General features: G+C 43.0%; 3 protein-coding genes across 3 annotated transcripts; all 3 read left to right on the top strand.

Annotated features, from left to right (window-relative positions):
* Positions 1-2,165: 2,165 nt before the first annotated feature.
* LOC133889254 (protein SPIRAL1-like 4) lies at positions 2,166-2,974 on the top strand. The gene is made up of 2 exons (XM_062329754.1): positions 2,166-2,527; positions 2,667-2,974. Exons 1-2 carry the CDS (start codon positions 2,237-2,239, stop codon positions 2,748-2,750), a joined length of 375 nt encoding a protein of 124 aa, XP_062185738.1. The 5' UTR covers positions 2,166-2,236; the 3' UTR covers positions 2,751-2,974.
* Positions 2,975-9,198: 6,224 nt separating this feature from the next.
* LOC133889152 (beta-carotene hydroxylase 2, chloroplastic-like) lies at positions 9,199-11,167 on the top strand. The gene is made up of 6 exons (XM_062329622.1): positions 9,199-9,721; positions 9,861-9,920; positions 10,013-10,219; positions 10,362-10,487; positions 10,663-10,719; positions 10,854-11,167. Exons 1-6 carry the CDS (start codon positions 9,326-9,328, stop codon positions 10,920-10,922), a joined length of 915 nt encoding a protein of 304 aa, XP_062185606.1. The 5' UTR covers positions 9,199-9,325; the 3' UTR covers positions 10,923-11,167.
* Positions 11,168-13,178: 2,011 nt separating this feature from the next.
* LOC133888514 (mechanosensitive ion channel protein 1, mitochondrial-like) lies at positions 13,179-25,012 on the top strand. The gene is made up of 8 exons (XM_062328789.1): positions 13,179-13,489; positions 19,649-20,519; positions 20,939-21,210; positions 21,712-21,812; positions 22,607-22,714; positions 23,492-23,713; positions 24,131-24,262; positions 24,639-25,012. The coding sequence occupies exons 2-7, from the start codon at positions 19,732-19,734 to the stop codon at positions 24,233-24,235; spliced, it is 1,596 nt and encodes a 531-aa protein (XP_062184773.1). The 5' UTR covers positions 13,179-13,489; positions 19,649-19,731; the 3' UTR covers positions 24,236-24,262; positions 24,639-25,012.
* The last annotated feature ends 1,610 nt before the right edge of the window (positions 25,013-26,622 follow it).

Genomic DNA, 26,622 nt, shown 5'->3' with positions numbered 1-26,622 from the left:
TCTGCTCTTTTTTGTGCAGCTCTAGTTGATACAGATACCGCTGTATTTTGATTTGTTGAGATAGCCACAAAGCCAGCCAACGGGTTGTCTTCATGCCTTTTTTAAGTTCGGACGAAACACAGCTATACAATTTTATAATGCACTATCGGTTTACAGGTTGCTTGTTTAACCATTTTTCAACCAACCGTCCATTTTTTCTGGCGCATTATCAGTTTACAGATTGCTTATTTACCCATTTTCATGTTCTTTTACCATTCTTAGAGAAAATCTACATCACCGTACCCCGTTTGCATGTCGTTTCGAAACGTGAGACTTCTGTTATCAATCCCGCCAGCTTGTTCTGAATTCTGATTTGTTATTTGTTTTTTCAGATAAAGTTCTATACTCTTCTGATTTGTAGTTGCCGTGAACGATACCGTGAACAGTGGCCACGGCAAAAACAGATTTAGCTGTGATTGGAGAGGTCGGCCGGGCCCGGAGAGCGCTACGGGCCTAAAGCCACCCCACCACCACCATTGCTCCACTGGCGCACATCCAATCTTTCTGTTGCCGGGCCGAAATCAATGGTCACTTTCAGGCTTCAGCCTCAAGCTGTATGCGGTATACCTTCGCTTTACCGATGTGAGACAGTAAGGTCGTAGAGCTTCTCCTGATCCAGACTCTTCCGGAGAAATGATTCTCTTTTGGCTTAAAAGTTCTTATCTAAGTTAAATTCTAAACGACTGGAGGATGGCATAAGACGGCCCCAAATGTCGGTCGCCCTAAATTGCAAAGTACAAATGAGACCTCATCTATATATTCTACCAAATAAGACCTTACTAGTTGCCTACACAATCTGGACTCCAAATTCTCCAAGCACGGCTAAACTCTGCTGATTGCATGATGGCATAAGATGGCCCAAATGTCAGTCGCACCATGAGTTTATAAACGCATCACCTGCTAGCGATTGGCGAAAAGACGGCAATTAGGAACGAGTTTAAACACCAGTGGCCTAATAGCAGTAGCAGAGTAAGCAAGAGCCAAGAGCCCAAGATCTTTCGAGAAGGCGCTATACCGTCACAGTAGTCTAATTACATATATTAAATGGCCAAGATTTGAAGCAGTTCTAGAGCAACTTACTGTATCTATTGTTCATATAGTCCCACGTATATGTATGTATGTATATATGAATACATATACATATTTGCATATGTATATGTATACATATGTGCACGTATAAATATTTTTTGCAAAATTTCAGAGAATAGTGAAAGTAATAATGGTTATATCAATACATCGATTGAAATAATCTAAAATGCATAAGAAAATATTTAAAACTCGAAAAAATATGAAACAGATTTAGTTAAGTTTGTATTACTATTGTCTACGTGTTAAAATTATGTGCATACATGAGAGTAACATTGCTTTTTCTATAATTAAATGAATGTGTTAAATATTGATAAATTTATAAATAAATATTGAAATGCATAAAATCGGTCAAACTAATTTTTTTAGTCTTCTTTTGTCATACACTTACTAGTTAGTTATGATTCGCAAACTAGTGATTGGGACAAGCTCACTGTTCATGATTTCAAGGTTATGGTGTAGTGTACCATGGGAATCATGAACAGTGAGCTTATGTACCATGGGAATCGTAAAGAACCGCACGTTCAGTTCTTCAACTGGCTGCACTATTCATGAACAGCCCCTGTTTGCAGGACAATACACCAAACGAGCGAAACTGCAGAGTTTTGGTATGATCTGCTAGCGCTTTTTTTAAAAAGTTTTGGAGGATACGTCGTCTGTGGGATCGGATCACGAAGTGCGGCAGAGCCAAACTGCATTTGGGGTGGCCTCAAAAAAAAAAAATCCTAAAGAAAAGGCTTTATGAAAATATGTCTATCAAAGGGATTTGTTTAGAAAGATTGCGATGAATTTGACAGCCCCGAAACTACGTTTGAGCCGCTTTTTTTTTTTCGAGGACACAAAGAAAGACTGCGGGCCAATTCATTAAGAAAAGAAAACAAAAGTTAAAGAGCGAAACTGCAATAGAAGCAACCAACGTGTAGGATCAGTTCATCTGGTTGTTGACCCATCAATGGATCGTGTGATGTGTCCTGTGTGCTCGACACTCACATCACGCTCTAGTCATACACCAACTTACACACCAGAGATCAGAACACAAACTCACAGCGCAGCACTAGTCGTACACCCCACAAACACACAGAGAGACGGGAAAAAGGACCGGAGGAAGAAGATGAGTAGAGGAGGGAGCTACGGGGGTGGCCGGAGCTCGCTCGGTTACCTCTTCGAGCCGGAGGAAATCACCCCATATCACCCGGCCAAATCCAACCAAGAAACCGAGAAGACTCCAGCTGATAACAACAGCAGCGTCAAGGATGACAAGATGATCGCAGACGAAGCGGATCGAGAACCACATCCTGCTCCTCCAACGAAACAAGACTCAAACCCGATAGTATCGCAGAGACCTGCTTGCAACGTCTACCATACTAGGCAACCCAGCCACAACTCCGGGCTTCTTATCACTGTGAGTAGTGCTACCAGTACTCTAGTTGCTACTGTATGCTGACTGCTGAGACGAACACATGCATCTGCGTGTGGAGTTCAGATGTGACATAACATGAGCTGCATATATATGTTGATTATGTTCCAACCTCGTGTTTTAGGACCGACCATCTACGAGGGTACGCTGTGCACCAGGAGGGCCGTCGTCGCTTGGATTTCTCTTCGGAGACGAGCATGAGAAATGATAGATATCGACACTGCTAATCCGCAAGGGAGTATGACTGCATGCATGTGCATGTACACGCTTTCATCACAGTATTGTGTTCGAATGGTCTGTGTTCTGCTTTTGCTCGGTGTGTATACTTAAACGTGTTCGTATTTATTTGGTCCTGCAGTATTGCAAGGGTGTTTCAAATATCTGTTGTTAATTGTTGCTGCCAAGCACAAGATATATGGGAAATTGAATTATGGGTTGGACTCATACTATATATATCAAGGATCTTGTCAGTATGTTGCTGGCCTGAAATATATTTAGAGTTGATAGTTTTTTCCGGATTATATGATGTAATATGTGATATAGAGCGAAATGAAATGCCAATGGAACTCCTTTAAATGAATTAAAATTATTTAATTTAAGGCCGTCATAATAAAAGAAATTAGGCAATGCAATAGCTACCTTAAGAGACAAGCACTTCTTTATCATCCAAATTTTGATTCATGGTATTTTCAAACACATCTTATTTAAAACAAGCAATAGGGGAAATGGAAATAGATCATGGCCATGTGGCAGCACATGACTCACTCTGTCTCTAATGAGCATTGGTTTTGTTTGGAACAATGGATTGCAAGGAATATAAGAGGAACAACATAAGTCCGGAGAAAAAAAAAATTGTTCCATGCTTATTAAGGGATTGCTGCTAGTGGTTTTTGCTAATTTGGGCATGTGTAGATTTGTTTGTCTTGCAAAACATGAGAAAAATAATTTTGCCAGTGCCATCCAAGTGAAATCATTTGTCACATAGCACCACTTAAATATTAAAAAAAATACTGTACCTCGACCTAGCTTGGCAGGTCACACCACCCTGTAGCTTGTGTTGCATATGTGGAGAACATAGGAAGCAAATGTAACCAACTGACCCTACAGGAGTCCATTATTAATTTGAGCATATACGTTGATTGTTTGTTTTAGGGCGCATATATGTTGATTGTTGAAAGATTTTAGGGCCCGTTTGGACAGACTTGACTTCGAAGCTTCTAGCTAGTTGAGAAAATAGTTATAATTGTTAATTTAGTTGTTGATTTTTATAATGAATTTTTAACTTTTCAACACACGCAAAAGCTAGAAAAATCAGTTAGAACTTGCTTCTTAGCTTTTAGTTTATTTCAATCACAACCGTTTCCTCAATCACAAAAAAAAATCGAGAAAAAAACCAACCTTTTAAATAGCTTTTGATTTTTTCAGAAAAAACTGAAAAAAAACCCCTATCCAAACGGAATTAATCTGTTCTCTTCCAGAGCAAAAGGATTCTCAAAGCAGCCCTCAAGATTGATCACATAATAATTAGTGTCTTATGGGTCTACCATAGGTCGTGCTGCAGCTATGGAGTATCTGCAACTTGTCGGAGGTAGTCATCATACGAAAACAAAGTTCGATGTGGTAGGTCCATAGACGGTACAGAAAATTTCAAACTTTTGCGATAGAAAGCTGCTATCTTGACAAGTTTTGATGTATTGAGAAAATTACCTCCGGTTGAATTATCGATTGATTGGCGTGAATATATAACCCACTATCCAAATTTTTATTTTGTTTCTAGAGTGTCATTTTCTCTGAGAGAATAGAGGCGAGGAAATTTACGCCCGCAGACAAATTCACAATACAACAATTTATATGTGTCAATTTTTTTGCATTTACTCCGAGCACTAAGGGATTGATTGGTTGTCTCTTTAGGAGCAATCCAACACACACATATATATAATCTCATAAAAAAAAATATTTACTTACTCATATGTACTATTTAAGCTTGTAGTCTAACGATTATAAATATACATCTGTAACCTAGCTCGACAGATGTAAGCCGCTCATGTAGGTGGATCAATTTATCAGTCATAAAATCATCTTCATACGATGAACCAATTACAATCTTAACTATTGCATATACTCTTGCGGTCTCAAATTCGACCAACCAAACAGAAACTCAGCTCAGTTTGTTCAGACAGATACAACCAATTAAATAATTTTCTTTTCAAGTAATATAACTCTACTCAACTTACTTCCCCTTATCCTACATATACAGTTCAAACAGATAAGATCCATATTAGCAACCAATCGTATCATAAGGTAATAACTAAGTCACGTAGGAGAACCAAGCCTTGTTTGGATCGTTATTTGAGGTGATTGTACCTTTTACCTATCATGGATCAAACTCTAGGTTTGTTACTTGTGTGTCTCGTCAAGGTAAAATTACCATTTAGTGGTAGGTGTAGCGAAAATGATCTAATTAAATCATGATTGTGATTTTTTTATTAATGACAATATAGTCAATGAGACTAATATGTCTGTCAAGAATATATGTTAGTAGCTTTCATAGATGCAATACATGAAGAAGCTATCACAGCCGGGACAAAGTTAGATTAAATTAGAGAAGTCTTAAGAAGATTTGCCTCATCGGATAGTCCGGTGCTCTGGGTGTTGAACACACCAGAGTATATTCGGCAAAGTGGAGAGAGGCATAAAAACCTCACCAGAAGGTTTGGTGTTTGAGCAGAGTGCTCGTCGGAGCAAATTCTTTCAGAGAAGATGATGTGCTGAAGAATGAAGGTTAATCCTCACGAGATAGTCTGGTGATTATTGGTAGTTGCACCAGAGCATTTTCATAAAAAAGAAGAGAATTCTCAACCCACCGGATAGTCTGGTGTTGAGAAGAATGAATGCACCGAAATATTATTACCAGAGAAGGATGCAGCCGCTGAAGATCGAAGGTTCAACCCATCGGATAGTTCTGTGTGAATGGAGTGAACACTTGACAATACAACAGACAATAAACAGTGCCAAGAAACAGAACAAAGTTCAATCCAACGGATGGTCTAGTGATGAAGGTTGTGTAACATCGGAACATTATTTCCAGAGAGAGATGTATTGGCTCGGTTGGCTGAAGATAACTCACCGGATAGTCCGGTGATGAAGTGATGTGCCAGAATGCATACATCGGAGTAATTTACACAGAGAATAAGAAAAGACTCAAATGGCTCAGGATAACTCATCGGATAGTCCGGTGATGGAGATTAAGTATACATCGAAGTGTCCGGTGTTCACAGAGGTTTGAGTGAGATTCCAACGGCTAGTTTGTGAGAGTATACTCACCAGACGATACGGTATTAGTACAACTGTTCTCACCAGATCATCTGGTGTTAACTGTTTTTTAGAGTCGTTGGGTTAATGACTAGTGCACGGATTTGAGGCTATAAATACCCCTCTACTCAGTCATTTGAAGTAGTGTAATTTTGTGTATGTGTGTATATATATAACATATTTGGTACCCCACGTACATATCTCATAACATATGAGTATCTCATGTGATATATAATATGTATATGGAGCATATGAGTATATAAGATCATCTAAGTAATACGTATATTTTTGAGTTTGTTTGCACATTTTTAAGTGTATTATATTTTATGTAAGGTATTATCAAAATTTATTAAGATTGATAGAGTTCTTTTCAAATTTTTATCTAGTTTATATTAGAGCCTCTTAAAAATAAGTATATAAGTATACTTATAGTGATAAATGAGTCTATCTAGTTTATTTATATGGTAATTATAGTACAAAGTATATACTCTGATAGTACTGTATATATATATTCTATAATAATCAAGAGAAATCAGCTAAACGGGCCGCCCGGCTTACAGGGTCGTGAATGCTTGTCCCAACCAATCACACTCTGATAGCGCCAAAGCCGCAGCTTCCTATCGTCCGACGTATCGCGCCATGTTTGATGCGTACAGCAAGAGAACATTCCGTGCGAGTGAGTGAAGAACAGGGGAAGGATCTCCATCAGACGACGACCACCCTTCCTTCTGCACCGACCGAGCTGCTTCTGTGCAGCGTTTTTTTTTTTTTTATCCTGCTTTCTTTCGTTTCCCGGTGCACTTTTCTGACTCCATTTCGTGGCGGCGAAGACCTGACGAGGCTGGGGTCCAAATTGCCCGCCCCCAACGGCATGAGTTCTCGTGGCCTCGTGGGCTGCTTCCCGGACAAGCAGAGAAGGGCGGGGAAGGCAAGAACGTGTTGCTGCCTTCGGCCGCAGAACAACTCACCGGTGCTGCCGCTGCACACGTACAAACCGGCCGGATCCTGCAGGCCTGGCCTCGCGTTTGTACTGTGGTGTTGGACTGTTAGTGCTCTGCACTGGTAAATCATCCTGACGAGTCACAGGACGCGAGTGAGAAGAGTACTGAACCGCTAAAATATTGACCTATGTGCGCGCAGATGCTAATTTATGTAGTGTTTGATTCGTGTGACAACACGACTTATCGTAACGGGGGAAGAGGTCACTTGCGTTGGCTAACTGGATCGCCGAAGTTTGCTACAAATCAACTCCTGCCGACGTGCGATAGGTCACACAAAACTGCTGCGTCATAAAATAGACAGTTGAGAAATCAAATTAAAATGTGTTTTGGTTTATGTACGAAAAGTGATCGAGTTGTTATTTTAGTTGGTTGATTTGTGAGATTATATAATTATGTATATGTGTTGTAATTATGATCGTGATTAATAAAGTTGCAAATAAAATATAGTTGATATTTTTCTCTAAATTCAGAAAAAAATACACACACCAGATGATTCGGTACCAAATATTTGAAAGTGCCGAATGATCCGGCGCTACTCAGAGCATTTCAACTCAGAAGCAAAAGTTGAAGTGCGCGCCAGATGGTTCGGCGTTGGACAGCAGTACACGCCAAACTAATTTGTCCAGAGAGTTTACAGAACTTGTCTGGGGTGAATACTATACGCCGAATGATCCAGTGATGGAGGGTGTGAACACCGAAGAATACGACAGACTATTTCTTGCGGAGAGGTTTATCTGGTGGAGATACACACGCCGGATGGTCCGGTGATAAAATGATAGGCACATCAAACAAATATTTCCAGAGAGGATTAAACACCGGAATATTTGACGTTCATGTTTCTTTTTTAGATGTCTCTTTTAGCAAAGATTTTGATTTCTACTAACTGGAGAAGAAGTTGGAGATATGTGTTTTATTATCTAGTGTTGTGCAGATCATCTCGTCGCATATCGGGGCTAAGCAGGATACTTAGTGCTAGACGATCGAGGAGGTTAGGCAGAGTTAAGGGTGATCTTAGTTGTGCATGTGTAAGTCAAGCAAAGCGTGTAAAGTTAAATGAAGATGGCATGTTAACAAAGTCAAGTGAAAGAGATGCGGTGAAAGTGACAATACGGTTTGAGAAATCAGGAGCGGGAGAGACTTACCGGTAATCAAGACCGCAAGACGGAGTACACGCATCAATATCGGAATACTTGTTTTAGGCTTAAGTAAGTGACAGTGAGTCACACTTTGAGAAGCATGCAAGGTATTTTTGCAGTTTAGCCTCAAAATCGTAGACAAATAGAGTGCGCGTGATATCATAACGAAGCTTACATCGAGGTGAAGGTAAGTCATAAGAAAGCCACGTCCGTTCGATGGACAGAGAAAAAATAAACCAAAATACTCCGATGGTAAATAGGAGATCATTGAAAGAGATGGGTATTTAAGAACTTAAAGACTTAGTTGCCTTCTTAGACCCATAAATAGAGGGGTAGGGTTGTGTAAGAGAGTTAAGCCAACCACTTGAATTTGTACGTTAGGGTTTTAGAGGAAACGAGAGAGGAGAACTTAACTTTTGTAATAGTTGAAAGTTTTTTTATAAGAAAAATACTTGTAATTTACCAAAAAGAGAGATAACCTTTAAATAAATTAAGTGTATATTTCCTTTTATGCGTGTATTCATCATCTTCCAGTTTTTGTTTTTTTACCCCCTTGCTTTGTTACGATTTTTTCTTTTTAGTTATGATTTTTGTTTTGGTTGATAAGCTAAAATTTTCTTACATTGAAAAATTATTATTTTTTGTTGCTAGAAGCATAAAATTTACATACAAATATATACAAATGAGTCTTGAATTTCCTTGCCTTTAAATCATTAACTTGGAGAATTTTTTCTTCTAATGATTCTTTTGTTAGATCAAAGATTTCTTCCTTTAAGTTACTATCTTTTATAACAATGAATTATAGAATAAGTATCAATAAAACCTAGAGTTTATATACATCTACGAGAATTGTATTCTTCCTTAGAAATTTTTATAGCAACTTATTTCTCTCTAGTTTTATTTTCGCTTTATTTAGACATTGGATAACCATAATAAAAGAAGACCATTAATTTAAAAAAAAATATAAGACAGCAATTCAACTCCTCTAATCAACATTGTTAGTCATACCACAGCAAATTTCATGCTTAAGCAATTCGGGCCGTTCGATCAAAATCGGCCGGCAAGCAACAGATCTCAGCCTCTCCATGACTTGGACCCTTCCGAACCAGTGAGAAGCGCAGTCCAATCCCTCCGCTGCTTCCTCCTGACACGCGTTGCAAAGCGAGCCTCTCGGCGACTCGAGGTCTTAAGGAGCTTGCCCCGCCCCGCCCCCCCCCCCCCCACCCCCGGCGCGGTCACGCTCTCCCGGCTCCCGCTCGGTTCCTGTCCATCTATAACATCCCCAGAAAGTGCACTCACGGGAGGCGCTCGTCACAAAGAACGCCAGCCGAGCCATGGCCGCCGGTCTCTCCGGCGCTGCTATGACCAGCTTCGCCGCCAAGAACCCGCTGCTCGCGGCCGCTTCGCGCCGCAGTGTGACTACCCTGGGCGGGCGGGCGGTGCTGTTCTCGCCACTCACCAGCAGGACCCCGCGCCGCCGCGGGCTCGAGACCGTCACGTGCTTCGTGCCGCAGGACACGGAGCGCCCGACGGCTCCGGTGCCTGTGCCGGTGCCTACGCCGGCGCTGGAGGAAGAGGCGAGGGCCACGGCGGCGCGGCGCATCGCGGAGAGGAAGGAGCAGAAGCAGTCCGAGAGGCGGACGTACCTGGTGGCCGCCGTCATGTCCAGCCTCGGGGTCACCTCCATGGCTGTCGCCGCCGTGTACTACCGCTTCAGCTGGCAAATGGAGGTAGTGTAACGTCAACTTTTGCTTGCCCCTTTCCTGTTTTTCTCATTGCTACTATTGCTAGTAAGTGGCGAAGACGTAGCCGCAAGTGTGTGAATGGTTGAACGATGCTGGAAATTTACTCGTCCATGAACTGCTGCAGGGCGGCGAGGTGCCGGTGACCGAGATGCTCGGCACGTTTGCGCTCTCCGTCGGCGCGGCGGTACGCGGCACTCGCTTCGAAAACTCTCTTGCTGTTAACGTCTTTTGAAAAGGAAATCAGCTAATTTTGCGGTGCGCGCGGTGTACATACAGGTCGGGATGGAGTTCTGGGCTCGGTGGGCGCACCGGGCGCTGTGGCACGCCTCCCTGTGGAACATGCACGAGTCGCACCACCGGCCGCGCGAGGGCCCCTTCGAGCTCAACGACGTGTTCGCCATTATCAACGCCGTGCCGGCCATCTGCCTACTCGCCTACGGCTTCTTCCACCGCGGCCTCGTTCCCGGCCTCTGCTTCGGCGCCGTAAGCCACTGACTAGCCAAACCCACTCTCTCTCTCTCTCTGTACCTGTCTAGCCGGTCGGACCCACCTGTCAGCTGCAGGACGGTGGCGTCAGCCATGAATCCTACCGGCATCTCACCCGCCACGTGTCTGCCTCCCACAGGGCCTCGGGATTACGTTGTTCGGCATGGCCTACATGTTCGTCCACGATGGCTTGGTCCACCGCCGCTTCCCGGTCGGCCCCATCGCCAACGTGCCCTACTTCCGGCGAGTGGCTGCCGCTCACAAGGTACGACGGCGACGAAACTAGCTAGCGACCTCACGCCGACCATTTACTGTCGCCGAGGAGTATCTCGTAACTTGAGTACCGTCTAGTTGCCACTAGCCAGTATCGACTTGAACTGAGATTTTTTACTGCCCTTTTGTGTGTGTGTGGCTGGGCTCCTCGGCGATGTCGCAAGCAGATACACCACATGGACAAGTATGAGAGCGTGCCGTATGGGCTGTTCCTGGGACCAAAGGTGAGTGAGTGGTGCCTATCGATATGCCTTCTCCTCGCCTGCGATCTCATGTGATCTGCAAAGGACAAAGCACACTCTGCTTCTCGCTTGCGCTGACGTCTCAGCACGCGTGTGGCTGTGATCTGATTTTGCAGGAGCTGGAGGAGGTTGGTGGCCTGGAGGAGCTGGAGAAGGAGCTCGCGCGAATCAGCCGGAGCATTTGATTTCGACGGCAGCATCGAGCCAGCAGCCCAGCACAGCTCCGTTCCGAGATTTTTGCTTTTTGTCGCTTTGTTGATTCGATTGCCGATACTGCAAGTCGGGGAGTCGGGAGCCAGCAGGAATTTCATTTGGTTGTGAGTGCTGGAGCACACATACTATTATTTGGTTGTACGGGGAGCGTATGTTGTTAAGCATTTGTGTGGTATGGGGAGGCACAGTTCGTACATGAAAACGTTCTTTTATTTTACTATTTTTCTTTTTTAGCTTAGCGGGCCACATAGCCCCCACCGGTGCCAGTGTGCCACTGAGGTGGTCTGGAACGCGTCACGAAAAGATGACACCATCTGGATTTGAGCCCGGGCGGATCGGCTCCTCGAGGTCCCGCCATGGTTTTTTTGGACCTTTTTTTATCATGTCCACGTCTTTGTGGAGACGTCGAGCGTTCAGCCCCTTGTTCTTATGGCTAGGAGCTACATTCTGTGTACAAGATGTAGAGAATATTACTTTTGTGAACAGCCTGAAACTAAATTCAGAGGTTGGCAACAATGCTGAAGTTAGAGAAGTTCAGTCCCCTGTTTTCTCATTCGGAGTGCTCTTTCTCCACTACTAGCTATTACCATCTTTCACCGTACATTTTAAAAATGGCGTACTTATAATGAATAGACCTTGCACCTGAATTCTACAGAGTGGCCAAATTCAAGAAGCGCACGGTTAAAAAGGAACTACAAACTTCAATTGGATTCGAAACCTGTAGGACCTGAACAATGAGACCTTGATTGATGAGTTTGTCATCCTCTTCAATACTATCAGTGACATCAATTAGACTGATGCTAAGGACCAAATTACTTGGAAATGGACTCCTAATGGGGACTACTCAGCCAAATCAGCTTACGAGTGTCAGTTCCTTGGATCATACACAAAATTCCACACAGCTCATCTATGGAAAGCCTGGACATAACCACGATGCGAATTCTTTGCTTGGGTAGTCCTTCACGGCAAAGCCCTCACCGCAGGGGACCTGACCAAGCGACACTGGCCTCAAAATGATACTTGTTCGCTCTGTTACGCGGAGCATGAGACATCTAAACACCGAAGATAGATCGTATGCCGAGCTTGTTATTGCTTCTTCGATCAGCAGAGCATCCGATTCAACCACAATGTGGCCCATTCCACGTTCCATCGCCGCTCCGACTCCTTTCACACACGCAATGAGTTCGGCGTGAAAAGGATCCAAAGCATGATCTATTCTCCCTGCTTCAGCATGAACCACATCACCACGTTCTTAAACAGTTCTAACAGATAGATAACAAATTGATGGAGACCCAGTGTCAAAGGCGAGACGACGTGCGGTCACAGCCCCTAATTCTGCTACTGATCCAGGCCCAAGATAGAGCAAGCGTGAGCGTCGCCTTAAGGATGTCAACTGTGAATTACCTGTCACGAAGGAAAATTCTTCAATATCCATTCTTACTCTCGCTTGTGAGCACTATTTTCTCCTTATCTCTATCATCGTATGGGGAATAGAGACCTGACGAAGAACCTGTCCCTGCTAACAATTGAAGAGCCAGCCGTCCACCTCAGTCTCTCTTGTATCCGTTAGTCTACCTAGTCGCTAAGCTGCATCACTCATATCCGAGCCACCCTACCAGGCTCCCACGCACACATCCACCTAGGCTGGTCCACACACCTGGCTCTAGCTTAGGTCGGTCGTGCACTCCTGAGTTGTCAATGTTGGACTAAAACAGGTCCCTAAGGAAAAATAGGAACAGAGAATGCTTCCCGTACCTGTCCTAGCTATATTGGACGGAAATATAATTTCTACCATTTATATCTCTATAATGGATAAAATCTCCTCATTCTCGTCCTTTAAAAAAGAATTCCCCACGGGGAATAGAGGATGAGATCCGCATCCCAGTCCCTCTGTTTTTTTCAAACGGATAAGATTACTTCTAATACTAAAGCTATAGCACGGTTTCTTATATTGTCATATCATGTTGATATAACGGTAAACACTTCTCATACAGTACACTATTTCTACAGCTGACCCACCTAATAAATACCTTCCTTCCTGTCTGCTTATTGGATTAGAATAATATCTATGATATCGTGTCAGAGCTGTATCTTTTGTAAGATACTAAAATCTTCTCTCTCTTTTTATTACTTTAACACATCAACCAGAAATCTTATATAACGTCTCATTTATATTCATGATACCTGTACTGTAATTAGGCTAAACGTATTCCTATCTGGAAGGGCCCTCACAGACCACGCCTCCACGCCGAGCGCATCACGGAACCGCCAGACCGGGCAACCGCACCGAAGCAACTGCGCTTTTGGGCTCTTTGCGGCGCCGAACGCGTAGCCTTGTAGGAGGGGGCAGCGGCGGCGTGTTAAGACGTGGCCGAGGTCATCGACTGGCCCGCCGCGCTGGTCGCTCCCTCTCTCTGCCGGATCCTCCACCCGCCCCCCCCCCCCCCCCAAGTCCACCGCTTCCGCCACACGCCGCTTCTCTCTCTGTCCAGTGGAGTGGTGATCCGTCCGGAGTTGAGTGCGGTTTCTTCGTTTGCTGGTAAGTAATCATTTGCTCGCTTGGATGGAATCCGTCCTTGTTCTACGAGCTGGTCTAGTTCTCGATCAACCCAAATATTTCATTCTCCTCGCTCCATTCAGTTGGTGTGGGTTTGTGTGTTGTGTTGCGCGACTATCCAATCCACGCATACGTGATTAAGTTGGGCTCTTCGAATTAGTTGACATCATAGGTACTTAGGTACCCAACTACAGCGCAGGTGCAGTTTATTTTCCGAAAATTCTGCAGTGCCCCTAATTGTTTAACCTAATTTGGGTTCTGCCTGTGAGTCCCAGTTGTCGTGATTAGGATTTTTGGGGGCGCTAGGGACTAGGGCTACTCAGCAGTGGCACTTGGGTTCTGCGTTTTTGTTTCGAGGCACTTGGGTTCTAGTTGCCTCACAAGGACACTAGCTTGGTTGCTGTGCAATGTAGTGTTTGTGTTTTGTCTTTAGAAATTTGAATCCAGTTTTAGGATGCCTGTTGGACTTAATCCTCTATGTGCAGGTGGTGACAGTGGTGGCTTTGGATGCAGCGAGTCTTCAGGCCGAGCGCTTCTTCAGGCTCTGAAGCAGGAGGTGGCGTGGAAGGTGCTCAGGTGGAGATCATGCGCCAAGCATCTCGGAAGTACTAGTCTAGCTGAAGAATAATTCATGCGGTTGCATGTAGTCCCGTTTTGTTCGGATCGTAGCTAAGTTTTAGTATTTTCCATTCCTGTAATCACTGCTGGTATAAGTAGTGTCTTGTTATTTCTTTTCAGACGGTGAACAGAATTCCAGTTTTTCAGTTGTAATCTCATCAGAGGAAAATAGCTCTGACCTCTGAATTAAAACCAGTTCCAAATTCGCGTGTGTTCGTGTGTGTGTGATTTGGGTTTGTCACTGTGATCCTTGATTGCTTACATTTGGTATCATTTGATTGCTTACATTTGGTGCTCAGAGCTCAGGTTAGTGCATGCCCAAGTTTCCCCGGTTCAACTCGATGTCCATCGTAACCGGCGGAGAAGGTTCCCGCGGCGGCGGCGGCGAGCGGTATGTGTATCCGCAGCTCACCGCGACGAACTACACCAGCTGGAAGATCCGAGTCAAGGCAATGATGGAGGACCAGGAGGTCTGGGAGGCGATCGAGCCGGCGGCCGGGGCGGCCGTTGATGTCAGGAAAGACAAGAAGGCAAAATCGCATCTGATCCAGTGCCTGCCGGAAGATCTTCTCATGCAGGTGGCAAACAAGATCACGGCGAAGGAGATTTGGGACTGCCTCAAGACGAGGTTCGTCGGCGCCGATCGTGTTAGAGATGCGCGACTACAGACGTTGAAGAGCGACTTCGACAACATGCGCATGAAGGAGGACGAGTCGGTGGATCAGTACGTCGGGAGACTGTCGGCCATGTCGGTCAGGTACAGTAGCCTGGGCGGTACTCTTGACGATGCTGCGCTCGTGAAGAAGCTGTTCGACACAGTTCCTGAGCGTTTCATCACCGTCATCGCCGGCATCGAGCAGTTCTTCGACCTCTCCACCCTGGCGTTCGAGGAGGCGGTGGGCCGACTCAAGGCGTTCGAGGAGCGAACGCGTCGTCCCACAGGGGGCGCGACTGCAGACGGGCAGCTCCTCCTCACTCAGGCGGAGTGGGAGGCGCGCCAGAAGAAAGCGCTCGGCGAGGGCTCTGGCAAGGGCAAGTCGCCGGACGCGAGTACTCGTGGCCGAGGGCGCGGCCGCGGCACAGGCCGTGGGCGCGGTGGGCGCAGTGGGCGCGGAAACTCGACGGGGAAGGAAGCGGCAGGCGGTGGCACGCGTGACAAAAGTCACATCCAGTGCTTCAACTGTCGAAACTACGGCCACTACGCTAGCCAATGCAAGGAGCTGAAGAAGGGAGAAGAGGCACACCATGCCCGCACGGATGATGTGGAACAAGCGCTTCTGCTCGCGGTGTCGGAGGAGCTGACTCCGCTCGAGCAGGTGCAAGGAGCGCAGCAGGAGGCTGTGTTCTTGACGGAGGAGAAAGTTTTCCCCGAGCTGTACCTGGCAGGAAGAGGCACGACCGCCGGGAGCACGTGGTACCTTGACAACGGCGCCAGCAACCACATGTCCGGCGATCGGGAGAAATTCCAGGAGCTGGATGAAGCAATCACCGGCAAGGTCAGGTTCGGTGATGGTTCCACTGTGCAGATTATGGGAAAGGGCTCAATTCTGTTTGATTGCAAGAATGGGGACCAGTGGGCTCTCCGAGATGTGTATTACATTCCGCGTTTGTGTAGCAATCTCATCAGTCTTGGACAGCTGACCGAGATTGGTTACCGTGTGGTGCTGGATGGAGGCGAGCTCGAGGTGATTGAGAAATCGACGAGGCGGTTGATCGTGAAGGTGCAGCGATCATCAAATAGGTTGTACTATATTGAGCTGACACGGGCGAGTCCTGCTTGTCTGCTCACGAAGATGGAGGATCCGGCATGGCTATGGCACGGTCGCCTTGGCCATGTCAACTTCAAGGCACTGAAACTCCTCGTCGACAAGCACATGGCGGCAGGTGTGCCGCTGATCTCGCATCCGGATCAGTTATGCCACGGATGCTTGGTGGGAAAACAGACGCGTGGAGCATTCCCGCAGAAGGCGCTACACAGGGCGGAGGAGCCGCTCGAGCTGATACATGTCGACCTCTGTGGGCCGATCACCCCGTCGACAAGCGCTGGTAATAGGTACTTCATGTTACTCGTTGATGATTACTCAAGATGGATGCACGTGTATGTGTTGAAGAGTAAGGATCAGGCTTGTGCGGAGTTTGTGAAGTACAAGGCATTGGTGGAGAACTCTTGTGGGCGGCGCATCAAGACGCTGCGGTCTGATCGCGGCGGCGAGTTCCTGAGTGCAACGTTCGCGGAAGTGTGCAAGGAGGCGGGGATCCAGCGACACCTCACGGCGCCCTACACACCACAGCAAAATGGCGTTGTCGAGCGCAGAAACAGGACCGTGGTTGAGATGGCACGATCCATGTTGAAGAGCATGAACGTTCCAGGCAAGCTCTGGGGCGAGGCAGTGCGGCACGCGGTTTACTTATTGAACCGTTTGCCGACGAAGGCAATGGGGGAGCGCACTCCATTTGAAGCATGGACAGGGAAGAAGCCTCACTTGGGACACCTGCGTGTGTTCGGTTGTTTGGCACATGCGAAGGTGGCGACTCCACACCTGAAGAAGCTCGACGATCGGAGTCAGCAGATGGTGTATCTCGGCGTCGAGGAAGGATGCAAGGCATATCGTCTGCTCGATCCTCGCCGGGGCAAAGTCATTGTAAGTCGTGATGTAATATTTGAAGAGAATGTACCATGGCAGTGGAATGGTGGTGCAGACGTGTGGGGATCAGCAGAGTTCCATGAAGAAGAAGGAATTGGAGCTATGACAAATCCACCTGTGTGGAGTACCGGTGAGGGGGTAGCAGCTGCAGGAAGCATGCAGGGAGCAGCCGTAGCAGATTCAGCTACCAGTGCTCCATTTTTCCCAGCAATCCAGATGGATTCAACACCACTGACAGCTGAAACCATGAGTCCAGTGCAAGAGCAGCAATCACCAGGGTCAATTGCAAGTGGAAATTCAGATGGGAAGCCTCACCGGTTTAGGAGTTTGGAAGATGTCTATCAGAGAACACAAGAGGTGGCACTGAATTTTGATTCAGATGATGAAGAGCAGAATTCTGATCCAGATGGTGAAGCACTCCTGGTAGAGATGGAGGAGCCATCAAGCTTTGGAGAAGCAGTAGGACATTCTGAGTGGGTTGCAGCAATGAACAATGAAATAGAATCAATAGAAAGAAATGGAACTTGGGAACTCACAACCTTGCCAGCAGGGCAGAAACCCATTGGTTTGAAGTGGGTTTATAAACTGAAGAAGAACTCAGAGGGAGAAGTGATCAAGTACAAAGCCAGACTGGTTGCCAAGGGTTATGTGCAACGTCAAGGAATAGATTTTGAAGAAGTATTTGCACCTGTTGCCAGAATGGATACAGTGCGTGTAATTCTTGCAGTAGCTGCACACAGGGCTTGGCAAGTGCATCATCTGGATGTCAAAACAGCCTTTCTGAATGGAGATCTGGAGGAAGAGGTGTATGTGGCTCAACCTGAGGGATATTCAGCTAAAGGTAAAGAGCAACATGTGTTAAAATTGAGCAAAGCCCTTTATGGTTTGAGGCAGGCACCACGTGCTTGGAACATTAAACTTGACAAGAGTCTGAAAAAGTTGGGATTCAGAAGGTGTGCACAAGAGCAAGCAATGTACACAAGAGGTGAAGGGGGAACTGCAGTCATTGTTGGTGTATATGTAGATGATCTCATTGTCACAGGAGCTGAGTTAAGTGAGATTGTTGCATTCAAAGGACAGATGACAGCAGAGTTTGAAATGAGTGATTTGGGGTTACTTTCATTCTATCTTGGGATTGAAGTGTCACAGCAGGAAGGCAGTGTGACAATCAAGCAATCAGCTTATGCCAGAAAGGTAGTGAAGCAGTTTGGAATGGAAAATTGTAACCAAACCAAGTACCCCATGGAACACAAAGCTCATGTACACAAAGATTCAGATGGTCAACCTGTGGATATCACAGAGTACAGAAGAGTTGTTGGTTGTCTAAGATATCTACTCCATACTAGGCCAGATCTTTCATATGCAGTTGGAGTGGCCAGCAGGTATATGGAAAGGCCTACTGTCATGCATCAGAAGCTAGTGAAGCAAATGCTTAGGTATCTCAAAGGTACCATTGATTTTGGGCTGGTGTATGTCCAAGGGACAGGAAGAGAGGTGCTGACAGGATACACAGACAATGATTTGGGGGGAGATCTGGATGACAGGAAGAGCACAGGAGGGATGGCATTTTATCTAAACAACAACCTAGTGTCATGGACTTCTCAGAAGCAGAAAACTGTGGCATTGTCATCTTGTGAAGCTGAGTTTATGGCAGCAGCAGCAGCAGCCTGTCAAGCATTGTGGTTGAAGTCAATGCTTGAAGAATTGACAGGAGAAAAGCAAGGGAGTGTGAAGCTGTATGTTGACAATAATTCAGCAATCGCTTTGATGAAAAATCCTGTATTCCATGGCCGAAGCAAACACATTGATATGAGGTATCAGTTCATACGAGATTATGTTTGCAGGGGTGACATCTCAGTGCACTGGATTTATACCGAAGAACAAAGGGCAGATGTGCTGACAAAAGCACTGACAGCAGGGAAGCTACAGGCAATGAGGCACCTGTTGGGTGTCAGAGATCTTAGCACATGTCAGGATTAGGGGGGAGATTGTTGGACTTAATCCTCTATGTGCAGGTGGTGACAGTGGTGGCTTTGGATGCAGCGAGTCTTCAGGCCGAGCGCTTCTTCAGGCTCTGAAGCAGGAGGTGGCGTGGAAGGTGCTCAGGTGGAGATCATGCGCCAAGCATCTCGGAAGTACTAGTCTAGCTGAAGAATAATTCATGCGGTTGCATGTAGTCCCGTTTTGTTCGGATCGTAGCTAAGTTTTAGTATTTTCCATTCCTGTAATCACTGCTGGTATAAGTAGTGTCTTGTTATTTCTTTTCAGACGGTGAACAGAATTCCAGTTTTTCAGTTGTAATCTCATCAGAGGAAAATAGCTCTGACCTCTGAATTAAAACCAGTTCCAAATTCGCGTGTGTTCGTGTGTGTGTGATTTGGGTTTGTCACTGTGATCCTTGATTGCTTACATTTGGTATCATTTGATTGCTTACAATGCCCATCACGGAATCTGTTGTTATGGTTGAGATATTTGACACCATAGTTATTTCCTGACGCTAGTTGATGGTTTCAATTTTGTCCTTGATGTCTGTGTAGCTAGAGAGTTTGCCTCCGATATTTTATCAGTTAGGCATCTTTGGCTCCATGGAACTGCAGTTCCCGTGATAGGATTTTTCGGATTTATGTATCCAGAGAGTTATTTCATATGCTGCAAGCTCTGATGTATGTACACATAAGCTCATAAGGATAGCGCAAAACACAAGTGAGAGGAAAATATAGTTGATCCTTTGTTTGCCGTCATAACTAATGGAGTTTTGATATTAATCTCTCAATTGCTGGGCTAAACTTCATATTTACGAGAAAAAAACGCTGGCTTTCTTAGTGCTTAGATTATGTGGACATGTTGATTTTGCCTATTGATTGTTTTCATATTTCAGGACAAGAAATTCTTTTGGCATCTTGGTATTTTCAGAGCTCTTTCTGTGGACTTCATGTCAAGTTAGTATTAAAGTAGTTCGCAATGTCAGGGATTTCAGCAATTTTGCGTCGGTCTTGTCGATCTGCTGCTAGTCAGAGTCTAATGGAGACATATGTTGGCCCATGTGTATCTTCTGGTTCTTTGAGGTGGTTCGGCAGCTGTGCTAAGCACTCAAGAAAACCTGATGTCTCTGTTGTTTACCAGATTAAGGCAGTGGATCGGTATTCCACAGTTAATGATGTGTCAAAGATCAGAAGAATGTCCCTTTCATGTCGTTTGGACACTAAAAAGTTTATTACTTCAAAGTCCAGATATAGTGCATTGCCAGGATTTGGATTCTTAGGCGTTTCAAGCTTCCATCGTGGGTACTCCTCAGACACTGGAATCAAGCCAGAAGCTTCGCAGAGTACAATCTCTAATGTTCCTTCTTCAGAAAGCTCTGAGGTTGGCACTGCAGGTGGTGGTGGGGATTCTTGGATCGAGATCTTGGTTAAGGCTCACAAGTCTACTGTAGATGCTACCACTGATGCAGGCAGGAAAGTTAAGGAGCTGTATGATGCAATTACACCTCATGTCCAACAGTTGTTTGATACATATCCAAATCTTGAGAAGGTTGTTGTTCCACTTGGCGGGACACTATTTGGTACAATGATGGCATGGTTTATCATGCCTATCATTCTAAGGAGGCTTCACAAGTATGCATCACAAAGTCCTATAGCAGCACTTTTGGGTACCTCAACCAAGAATGATGTTTCATATCAAACCAGCCTCTGGTGTGCATTAGAGGATCCCGCGAAATATCTGATCACATTCATGGCATTTTCAGAGATGTAAGTTTCTATTCAACTTTCTGGGAGAAATTTATCCTTTTCTCTTCTGGTAGGAATTTTAACTAAAGGAGAATTGCATCTTAGATCTAACTGGTTGTTAAGTTAGGAAAACTTACAGTGGTTGCAGTATTGCTGCAGTCATCTTGTTCTTTTTTCTGAAGAAACTTGAGATATGCATCTACTACTTATTAGAATAAGCACTTCAAATTATCAATGTTTCTTCAATATTTTGAAAGTTAAATCACAATGTAGGATGCCCTTTTACCTTGTTAATACATACTTATTTATAATGCAGGAGCACAAAATCATTTTTCTTTACAATTGTGTTAGTAATTATGGCCTGATCAAAAAGTGACATTTTCTTCTGATATTATGTTGTATTCGGGATGCTCATATGTGTGGTGGTTTCTATTCCTTAGGGCCACACTTACTGCACCAAGCATATCAACTTATCTTCCGCAGGCATGGAGGGGTGCATTTGTTCTCTCTTTTGTATGGTTCCTTCATAGGTGGAAAACCAACTTCATTACTAAAGCTATGATGAGATCAGATGCCTCAAGTGTTGACCGTGACAAGATATCAGTATTCGACAAGGTCTCTTCGTTGGGACTGATTGGACTAGGAGTAACGGGTCTTGCTGAAGCTTGTGGTGTAGCTGTTCAATCGATATTAACTGTTGGTGGTGTAGGAGGTAATTGTACTAACTTTCATAATTAACAGTATATGAGATGATATTTCATTCAACACTCATTATCTACGTTCATTAATCAAGATTTAGTAACAGTAAACAATTGTATTGTATAGTTTGTGCTAGCTCCTTTTGCCTTGGAAGACATGTAATGAAATAGCTCGATATGTTAACATTATTATTGGGAAAATATTGTATCTGTGCTGTCCTTTTTTTGTTTCCAAAAGAATACTCGGATAAATCTTTAAGCAGATGTCCCTTTTGTTTCTCTTCTGTACCGCACTATCTTATTTAGTTATTGCAAAAGGAAACATTAGCATTTATTTCTGTATAGCTATACAGGCAAAATCCAAAAAAAGTGGTTTGGAAGGTTTTTGTTCAGCAGCCTGCAAGTAAATACTATATGCACGATTGCTGCTCAGTATAACGATTCCTGATATTTGTTACTAGAGTAGATGATTTTTTTATCAGTACTGAAATTTTCTTCTGCTGCCTATATTTTAGGTGTCGCTACTGCTTTTGCTGCTAGAGACGTCCTTGGTAACATTCTCAGTGGGTTCTCCTTGCAATTTTCTAAGCCATTCTCAGTCAATGACTACATAAAGGTGCCTTCTCATTTATCTGATTATTGTTTCAAGCCTCTTCTGCTGAAACCATAGATTCATGAAACATACTGTTAAGTTCTAAGTGCCATGGACTTGGGGACAGTATGAATAAAATATTCATCTGCTGTTTCATGATATGATAACAGTAACATAATATTTTATGTCGTAAGTGCCAAGAGGTTCTGAAGCAAATTACATATGCAATAGTTGGAGTAAAAAAATGTATTGTAAAAGAAGCAGTATTAGTTGTGGAGTGAATCATATTTCACATGCAGGATAAGCCATCACTCTCAGTGCTATGATGTGTTCGTGTTAAACAAACATATTTTTTCTTGGAGCGTGATCATAAGTAAATCAGTTCTTACAGTTACAGAGTTAAAGCACAGTTAATGAAGCAGCTAAACTGAAATTTTGAAAAGATGTCTGGAGCAAAGGGATAACTACTGATGGTTATTGAGGGTCTTTTAAGAAGAAGACAGTAAATAGATGTGGGGAACTGTTCAAACAGTTATGAGCATAGTATATTTTCGGAATAGCATATTCTTTTCCTATGTTGCTAGTTCTGTTAATGCTTCTCATGGTATCTGTGCTTTCAGCACGTGTAGTTCTGATATGCGGCTCTAAGTCTCTTATCCACTTTCAGTAGTTAAGATGGGAAAATTCAAGAAACATCATTCCTGTCCTTTTGTGTTTGCAGACAATTTTGACTGGCCATGCTTATCTTTTATTTTTTAGATTTTCTCTTTATTTTATAGTTACAGACTTGCAGTAATGATTAGCGTTTTACATTGTAGGCGGGGCCAATAGAAGGCAAGGTGGTTGAAATAGGACTCACTTCTACTTCATTGATCAATCCAGAAAAGCTCCCTGTCATAGTACCCAACTCTCTGTTCTCCAGTCAGGTATCATAATTGCTTCTGTTACTGTATATTTGTTAAATTTCACAAACACATGTGCATGCACCCTGCCCCCCGTCAGCGCACATACTGACATACACAAGTTAGTACTCTACCTACATGGCGGCTTATGAAACATGTAGTAATACATACCTTCAATGCCATCTTTATACGCCTTCATTTTCCTATCCTGATTTTGCTGAGTGCCGTAGATTGTATGATATCACACAACAAAGGAAGGTGGACTTCCTCTAATTGGGTTATTAGCACCATGGATGTCTTTATTCAATACAACAATCACTATAAGACCACAAACAAGACCTGAATGTGCACACGTTTACTCCAGCATATGCATCTATTCAATCAGCATGGTTAGTGATTTGCTGTTCCAGCCACAGTTAACGAATCACTTTTTATTTAACTGCTAAAGCTCACTCTTATAATTTTCCTAATTTAATTTTAAATTATAGGATTTTTTCAGAAACAAACTTGACATTTCTAGTCTCGGTTGGAATGCATGAAAGCATAGGAATTTTGGATGATTTATGTCCTTTGAAACCTTTGGAAAGATCTTTTCTATAGGAAGTTTGGTGGAAAAAGAAATATTGTGTCAAATGCTTTGGTTGATTAGTTAATTAAAAATTCTAGAAAAATTTCAGTTATACTGTATTTCAAGAATGATGCTGTCAGGATTTCTTCTGTTCTATCTCTTACTGTTCTTTTATAGGCTTAGCAAGGGACATACCTTGTAGCATGATATGACATTCTTTAAATAATTTGCAGATGATAGTGAACAGATCACGAGCTACTTGGCGAGCTAGTGTGACAAAGATTCCTATAAGAATTGAGGATATTGAGAAAGCCCCTTCTATATCAGAGGAGATAAAGGTTATGTTAAGGTCCAATCCGAATGTGTCCTTTGAAAGTGATGCTCCTTATTGCTATCTCTCAAGATTGGAAAGTTCATATGCAGAGCTCACAGTTGGATGCAACCTCAAAAACATGGTATGTTTGATTTATTCCAGAGTCATGCTGCTGTAACTATTTACTCCTAGTGGCCTAAGAGTCTCATTACCAATGGGAAAGTCTGTTACCCCCTCCAGTCACAAGTGTCACAACTCACAAGTCATGTAAGGCAATAATATTATGAAAGTATTTGTAGGCAAATATACTCAGATCACTTTCATATGTCCTCATAAAGATAGTTCTGGTTGAAGTTTAAATAGTTGAATTACACGTTCTAGATTGACGCTTATTTTGCCTCAGAGGGAGTATATGACTTGTCCCAGTTGGCTATCATCGCAATCGAACGCCATGGGCATAAAATAATTCTAGTTTGTTACCCACTGCTACCCCACAGCAAGTTTTGAATGGTCCTTATCTTATTTGATTTTTAACGCAAATATTTTGTATACCTTACAGAGAAAAGATGAGTGGCTATCTGCAGAACAAGATATTCTTTTGGGAGCTGCTAGGATTATCAAGTCGCATGGCATTGAACTGGGAAGTACCATGCAGTGCTGTTAATTCATGCTTCTAGGTCTTTTAAGTAAGGTAAGTATTTCAATAGTTGGCTCTTGTAACCTGTAGACAATACTATCAGTTTAAGTTGCCACACGTTTCTTGTTCCATTCCTCGGCCACATTTTTGAAGTTACCGTTTCTTGCCCAAATGTGATAGCATTGCATGGTTTCAACTTCTCACAAACTTATGCAAGTGCTGTAGACAGTTTGCATGTGACAGTCTCGTTTTCAAAAATTGAATTTCTAGTTTTCTACGTGCGAGTGCATGTTGGTTCATTGTAATCTGCATGCTAAAGAATGAGTTGCAGTTCAGCAATTTTTATCCTTGATGAGGGCATCTTCGATTCATCAGTAGTAGCGTTTTCAGTTCCGTAAATTTCTTGACGAGGGAATTGCATTGTTGGCAGGTGAATCTCGTTAGTCTGCAGAACTGAATACCGACAGCGTGGTGCATAGGATTTTTGTGTACTGTACGAAGGCAAGAACGTCCGTGTTTGATGTCTTCAGACCATCAAGTCCGTATCCGAATCTTTTTTCTTACAGCCATTTCCTTCTGAACAAAGGTGCATGATACTTCATACGTTGCTGGCGAACTTCACTGCCTGCTCTGGTATACATTGTGTTCCTCATGCTGTTGGTGAGCGGATTGTTCACCCATTTTTGTGAAATAGTTTCGACTTCGAATCGCGAGGTTTTTTATATAGCGGTACTCTGTAGTGTTCCCCGATACTAGTACTACGCTTGATACTAACCTAAAGTATGCTTAGTTGATTTGACTTCACAGCTATTTTAGATCATCTCTAACCATATTTCTTTTATTTTTAATTTCTCTTTTTGTTCTTGTTCTTTTTATTTTCTTTTATTTTTAATAGTTTTTGGATTTGTGAAGGGAAAGGAAAAAAATCCTATCTTGGAGGTAATGGTATTAGAAATTTTTTTGGTGATAAAAACAGTGAAAAGAAATGTTGAAACACAGAAAGTAACAAAATTTCTTTTATAAAATGATATTCTCGTCAATGCACCAACTTATCTACACTGTTGACGTTTCCTTCTGGAACTCTAAATGCTGGAACCTACACATGCGTGCTAGTGTTGTCTCGGACACATGCGTGCCAGTATTGATCTAGTCAGTGTGTCGGATACAGTGTAGGACACGCGTCGTTGGACGAAGGAAGACTTTGCAGCAAGCGGGTTCTTTACTGCTAGCACGGTGTAGTCGCGAAAATTGGCCAAAATACAAAATTAAACAATATACACGACTGTATTTATCAAAATAGATAATATATTATCGTATTTATAATTTTAGCATTCGTATTCGGCACCTCGTTTACCAAAAATTGACTTTCGATATACTGTACATCGAAAATACCATATTCAGCACACAGTGTTTCGAAAATATCACTGTAGCACAGTATTCGGTATATCAGTGCTGGAAATGAGCTGACATTTGCAGCGCATCTTACCCCGATTGTGAACAGTACCGCGTATGAACAGTAACAGCATTGCGTTTGAATTTAGTTTTTTCTCTTTTTCAAGACGATGGATTTCTGTTACTCTAAAAATGTTAAAACTTTTTTTACGTGTTTCATAATCTATGTGCAATCCATTTTAATTAGATTCACCAAAAAATCCTTTGTATATTTAAAACTAAAATTCTTAAAAAAAGATTACTTTTATAATAATTTTTAGTGTCTCAAATAAATTTTCAAAAATCTAGAAAAATTCACTAATATTCTTGTTATGTGATGGAATAATTTTTAAAATTATTTTCAGCTCTAGTTTATATGATGAAAAAGTAAGTTCCTTTGTAATGCTTTATTTATATGTATTTTTATCATTTCATGTAAATAAAATATTACAAATAAACTCATTTTTTTATCATATAAACTAGGACTGAAAATAATTTAAGAAATTAGTCCATCACATAAGAAGAATATTAGTAATTTTTTCTAGATTTTTTAGAATTTATTTGAGACACTAACAATTATTACAATTTATAAAAGTAGTCTTTTTTTGGAGAGTTTTAGTTTTAAATATACAAAGGATTTTTCAGTGAATCCAATTAAAATTGGTTGCACATGGATTATGGAATACATAAAAAAAAGTTTTAACATTTTTGAGTAACAGAAGACCACCGTTTTGAAAAAGAGAGAAAACGAAATTCAAAAGCACTGTTGTTACTGTTCATACACGGCACTGTTTATTTTCGGCGTATGATGTGCTGAAAATGGGCTATAGTGCTATTTTCGGCACACCGTGCGTTAAATACAGTGCTACAATGCTATTTTCGGTACACCGTGTGTTGAATATGGTATTTTCGATGTACTGTGTACTGAAAGTCAATTTTTGGTAAACGAGTTGCTAAATACGAATGCTAAAATTGTAAATACG

The sequence above is a fragment of the Phragmites australis genome, chromosome 13, assembly GCF_958298935.1.
Source record: "Phragmites australis chromosome 13, lpPhrAust1.1, whole genome shotgun sequence".
Lineage (NCBI taxonomy): Eukaryota > Viridiplantae > Streptophyta > Magnoliopsida > Poales > Poaceae > Phragmites > Phragmites australis.
The sequence above is the reverse complement of the archived record's forward strand: the minus strand, read 5'-3'. Positions and strand labels throughout refer to the sequence as shown.